General features: G+C 40.5%; 1 protein-coding gene across 2 annotated transcripts; it reads left to right on the top strand.

Annotated features, from left to right (window-relative positions):
• The first annotated feature begins 3,575 nt into the window (after positions 1-3,575).
• LOC117400770 (C-C chemokine receptor type 4-like) lies at positions 3,576-5,507 on the top strand. 2 transcript variants are annotated; one of them, XM_059022649.1, is made up of 2 exons: positions 3,576-3,653; positions 4,270-5,507. In XM_059022649.1, exon 2 carries the CDS (start codon positions 4,285-4,287, stop codon positions 5,341-5,343), a length of 1,059 nt encoding a protein of 352 aa, XP_058878632.1. In that variant the 5' UTR covers positions 3,576-3,653; positions 4,270-4,284; the 3' UTR covers positions 5,344-5,507. The 2 variants fall into 2 exon arrangements, with proteins under 2 accessions (XP_058878632.1, XP_033856987.1); XM_034001096.3 differs by lacking the exon at positions 3,576-3,653 and adding an exon at positions 4,075-4,190.
• The last annotated feature ends 336 nt before the right edge of the window (positions 5,508-5,843 follow it).

Genomic DNA, 5,843 nt, shown 5'->3' with positions numbered 1-5,843 from the left:
CTCAAAGCATCAGTAGACCAATGGTTGCTGAAACTTATGGAGATATAATACGTTATACGTAGAACTACCAGAGCTGTCATTTTGACCGTCATAGTAAAAACGGTGGTTGTGTGTGATCGAGCTGCTGAACTTGAAAGCTTCGCGTTTATTTTGTATAGCTACAACAGGATACAGGTATGATCTAAGAATTTAAAAATGTAAAAATCACAAACTACGAGCTTCAGCGGCCTCATTCCAATATTAGTTTACCTAATTTAACATTAGGTAGTCCAAGAGCTAACTAAAAGTTATTTTGCTTTTACCTTTTCTGCACTTGTGTCTCTGTTCGTGGTATTTTGTCAACGGTAGAGTAGCAAAGCGCTTTTTTTTGTCAGTTTCAGGTTTTGAATTTGAATTTCTTGGCAGTATATTCACACCTCAAATCTTCTTACTGCTTTTATTGAAAAGCTTGTGCCAAGCGTATTTATTCAGACGGTGAATTTAGAAGAATATTGCTTGGTTATTGCATCTGCATACCTGCAACTTATAAAAACACGAGATCGGGAGGACTCCTTTTTTCATGCTTACTGCACAACTTACTCCGAATTATTGCACAAATTAATATAATAATTCTTGCATATACAGTAAACAATGTAAGGCAGCCTCGCTTCAAAATACAAATGTAATAAATTCAACACAAAGCAATAATGTTTCAAAGCAGGAATTGTCAAACTAAACTTAAACCAGAATGTACCACCTAATAATGTAATTCAACCGTACCATCTTAAACATGATCTTACGATCCACGGCAAGTAAGATAACGAGTAGGCTATGTTTTATAAAAACACTGTCAATGTGAAAAGAAATCCAAGTTACAAAAAGAGCCAAGCCATGAAGAGGAGATCTCAAAAACACAAAAGTTATAAGGAACATGTGTGGGGCAAACATGGTCCGTACCAAAAAGACACAATTATAAAAGCGGTTAGTGGGGCACTTCAAGTGGCGCTCTGCAGCGCTTTAAAAATAATAATAATAAATAAAGGTAAAGTTTATATTAAGATTGGCGATCTAAATAATCTGGAGTGATCGGGAGGCACAAGATCAAGTCCTTATGCGGGAGTCGAGACGAGAGACTGCAAGAATGCATAGAGAACGATCATTTCACCTTAGCAGTGAAGCCTTTTATTCTTTGTAAATCTCCAGTGGTTGGAAACTCATGAATGGCCAATGGCCTTGGTCTGTTGGAGCAACCGTACACTACACAAGGGTTTTGGTGAGTGGTAATGCAGGAAAGCAGCTGGCAGGTCTGCGAGCTTGTCCTAGTGTGACTAGCCACAGCTTCGAGTGAGCTGGACTTTTCATAGAGGTGTCAACTTCAGAGTTGTTTTTTATACACGTAGTGTTAAAACCTACACATAAAAACTACTCAGATACTTTTATTGACCTACCAACAGTATTTTACAAGTGAATTCTGAAAAAATTTTAACTCATGACACACCAGCTTTAAATAATAAGCTAATTATTAGTCCAATTAAGGGTTGTCGCTATTCAGCAAGCATCAAACCCGGACACCAACACTTTCCCTTTGTTCACAGAGAACTGTTTTTGCACCAGGAGCACTAATATCACACACTGTTAACTGTGTTTGTGTTGTGTGTTTCGTGTGGGTGTAATAGAACTGGACTTTTTGGTTACGGGTCAAACCTGGGGATTACAATAACAAAGTGATACACGCCGCTGTATCACTCCATCATTATTATTTACAGGTGTTCGCCATAAGGCTCTGGACATTGTTAATAAATCAATAAACACCCTTGCACCTACCTAACAGCAAATATAAACATTTAAAGCCCTGAAGTTAACAAAAGCATGTGACTAACAAAGTATAAATGCTAAAAGAAAATGAAACTGAAATCCAGAGGATCGCTCTATGATTATTGCGTTTCTATTATTGTTATTATTAAAAAAAAAACTGTTCTAGTTTTAAACATCATTAGATGCAACAGCATTAACAGGGCACACTCTTTACTTAAGCCAGGGGCTGAATGTGAGCATGGAGTGGCTGACTACATGTGGTTGGGTAGGCACTGATGCATTAGCTGCCCCCCGGTGCTTCGGTACCTCGGTGCACGCTCAGCCCTAGGTACTTCGGTGCCTCGTGCGCACGGTGCTTAGTGCACATGTGCCTGCCATGGCTTCGGCCTGTGTGTCTCCCCTGGTGCATGCTGCACACTGACCAGGTGGCTGACTACACGCAGTTGGACAGGCACCGCTGCATTAGCTGTCGCTGGGTACTTCGGTGCCTCAGTGTTTGGTGCACTCGGTGCATATGGCATTCGGTGAACTCTGTGCACACGGTTCTTCGGTGCCTCGGCACGCTCACCCGCCATGGCTTCGGCCTGTGTGTCTCCCCTGGTGCAAAAAAAAAAGGCAGTACACTTTTTCTGCCTGTCTAACATGCCGCAGCTCCTTGAATCTGTGCTCCACTCTGGTAAACGCTACGTGCTGCCCCGTTGTGTGACTGCTTACGGTTAAGACTAGGCGCCTCTCGGTGCCTCAGTGCTTTAGCGCCCCAGCATGTCAATAACACCTCCACTCGGCGCCCCGATTCCTTGGTGCGCCAGTACTGTATTGTAAGTCACTCAGTGTCCTCGGTGAAGACAGCCTTTTTATTGGCCATCACCTCCGCTAAGCGGGTCAGTGAGCTACTGGCTCTGTCTGTGCACAGTTCCTGTAGGCGCGTTTGGGACAATGGAAACAGGCTTTTGTTGCACACGAACCCTGAATTCCTACCTAAGGTGATTATGGCTTTCCACTTGAACCAATCAGTGGAACTAGAGGCCTTCCATTCCCCTCCCTTTGATTCAGAGGAGGACCGGAAACTGAATTCTCTCAGCCAGTGAGGGCATTGAGAGGTTATGTGTATAGGACGAAAGCGCTGTGTCAGTCTGACCAGCTCTTTGTTTTGCTATTGTAAAAGGACCCTAGGTCAAGCCTTCTCGAAGCAGCGACTGGCCCACTGGATTGTGGACACAGTATATACTTCGTACAATAATGCCGGCCTACCCCCACCTGGGAGGATGGCCGCGCATTCTACCAGAGGTGTGGCTGTGTCAAGGGCTCTCTTTCGAGGCGCATCATTGGCTGACATTTGTACTGCGGCTAGCTGGGCTACTCCGCATACATTCACCAGGTTCAACCAACTTAATGTGGTAGATCCCTCTAAGCCTTCATTAGGCACAAAGGTCCTTGAGGTTGTACGCGCACACCACCAACACTAGTTGGCGGTAGCGAGGCGTCCCTCGTATGCTGTCCGCTCACTCTCCCTCGCAATGGCTCTGCTATCCTGTTCCAAAAGTACTGGTTGGTGGTCATCTTCGAATTGAAAGGGAACGTTAGGTTACTTACCGTAACCCTGGTTCCCTGAAAGAGAAGATGACCACCAAACCTTGCAAGGTCGCATCACTTGCATTCAGAGGTTCGATGCAAAAGAAGAAGTGAGCTCCATGGAGTGACTACTTATTCCCTTGGTAGGCGGGACCGAGGACGTCACTCCACGGAGGGGCCTACCGGCAGCTCTGACATAAAATGCTCAGCGAATACCTACCTAAGGCAGGCATATCCCAAAAGTGTTGGTTGGTGGTCATCTTCTCTTTCAGGGAAGCAGGGTTACGGTAAGTAACCTAACATTATGTAGGATTTGTTTTTCAGACTCAGCATGTTTTCCTGTCCCACTTGAGTTACCAGAACCCAGCTGAACACAAGAGGAATACTGGGGGAGATGATATTAAAACTTAACTATTGAAATAACTACATTTAAATGCTAAAATCTCTAAAAAGTGTGGCAGAGCTACTGGTAGACAACAATGTGATAACAGATGTATTTGTTTGTGTTTTTGTGTGATGTTAAATGGCTAATTGTAATACCATATTATTTCTGATTTAGCAGTCTAATTTTCACAAGTCAAAGACAAAAAATGTATTGTACTAATTATAGACGGTGAGTTGCCAAGGAAGTGAAACATTTACACTTCATCCATCAATGTCAATAAAATGTTAAACTATCCCTCAAATTACCCCACCTCTTATTTGTCATCACACAATCTTATATAGGGGAGGCTGCTGATGGCAAAATAAAGAACTGCCTCTATTGAAAGGGGGAGAAAAATCCATTTTATTACTCTTTTTTTGATTACTTGGTTTTAGATATGGTAAGTTATTTTGGAGTCATTGTATATATTTTGTTTTCCTGTCAATGCTGGTAGTAATGTTCTTGTTTTTCTTTGACAGAATGATGAAATCACAATGGAGTTGTTAAACACTGGAAGTGCAGCTTACCCAACAGACTACTATGATTACAACTTCAGTGAAGGTTATGTTTATCTCTGTGACAATGATGATTTCATCAAATTTGGTGCAAAGTTTGTACCATTTTTCTACTACCTGGTTTTTCTGTTGAGTCTGCTTGGGAATGGACTGGTCTTGTACATCATTTTTAAATTTGAAAAACTGACAACTGTAAACAACATATTTATTCTCAACCTGGTCATCTCTGATTTGGTGTTTGCATCCTGCCTTCCATTCTGGGCCTTTTACCACTCTTCTGAGTGGATCTTTGGAAGTACAATGTGTAAACTTATGGGCAGTATATACTTTATTGGTTTCTATAGTTCTATCTTGTTCCTGACCCTGATGACTTTTGACAGGTACCTAGCTGTGGTTCATGCTGTAATTGCTGCAAAGAGAAGGAGGATTATGTATGCGTTTATTTCAAGTGCTGTGGTTTGGGGCATAAGTTTTGGAGCAACCATAAAAGAGTTTGTTCTCTATGACATTAGAGTAGATAATCGGAAGGGTACTGTATGCGAAGAAACTGGATATCCTGCAGACTTTATGGAGAAATTGAAGCTAGTGGGCTATTTTCAACAAGTTGTGCTGTTCTTTCTACTTCCCCTCATTGTTGTTCTGTATTGTTACACCAGAATAGTCATCACAGTAATTAAAACCAAAATGAAAGAAAAGTGCAGGGCAGTAAAACTCATATTCCTCATTGTACTGGCATTCTTCCTGTGTTGGACACCATATAATGTTGTGATATTTTTAAAGGCACTACAAATCATGAGAAGCTCTACTTCTGTTGATTGCAACAATGACCTTGACCTTGACTATGCACTGTATGTTACTCGTAATATAGCATACTTATACTTCTGTGTAAATCCAGTATTTTACACATTTGTTGGTAAAAAGTTCCAGGGCCATGTTACCAAACTGTTTTCAAAGTGGAATCGTTTCAGGGATCAGTCTCAAAGCAATCATAGTAGTAGGACTACTGATCACAGAAGCCCTCAAACTATTTATGAATAAATGCCAATCCAAGTTATTCAATTGAATACTGCATAGATTCTTATGCCTTTACATGATAAGTAAAAAATTCCATCATATTTCATAACAATATTGTTTAGACATTATTTACATACACACTATAGTGTTGATGTTTGTATAATATACAACATATATATATATATATATATATATATATATATATATATATATATTTAATGTGTATACACTGTAACTGTCATTTTCATAAATACACCAAAACTGTACATATACGCCTGTAATTCCATCTTGGGTCTCTGATGACATTGATAAATCACTTGTGCTAGTTCTTTCATGAGTTTATTCTCCAGAAACCCTTGATGGCAATACTGCATTATTATGTACAGTTGGAAGTACATTATTACTTATATTAAATGAAAGATAATGTATAACTTTAATTGTATGTTCAACATTTTAACAAGGACATTTTTTTTCTATGATGCTTATTGTCAAGACGCTATCTACTGTACATCCTGATTGGGTAA

This window comes from Acipenser ruthenus, chromosome 4 (assembly GCF_902713425.1).
Source record: "Acipenser ruthenus chromosome 4, fAciRut3.2 maternal haplotype, whole genome shotgun sequence".
In the NCBI taxonomy this organism is placed as follows: domain Eukaryota; kingdom Metazoa; phylum Chordata; class Actinopteri; order Acipenseriformes; family Acipenseridae; genus Acipenser; species Acipenser ruthenus.
The sequence above is the reverse complement of the archived record's forward strand: the minus strand, read 5'-3'. Positions and strand labels throughout refer to the sequence as shown.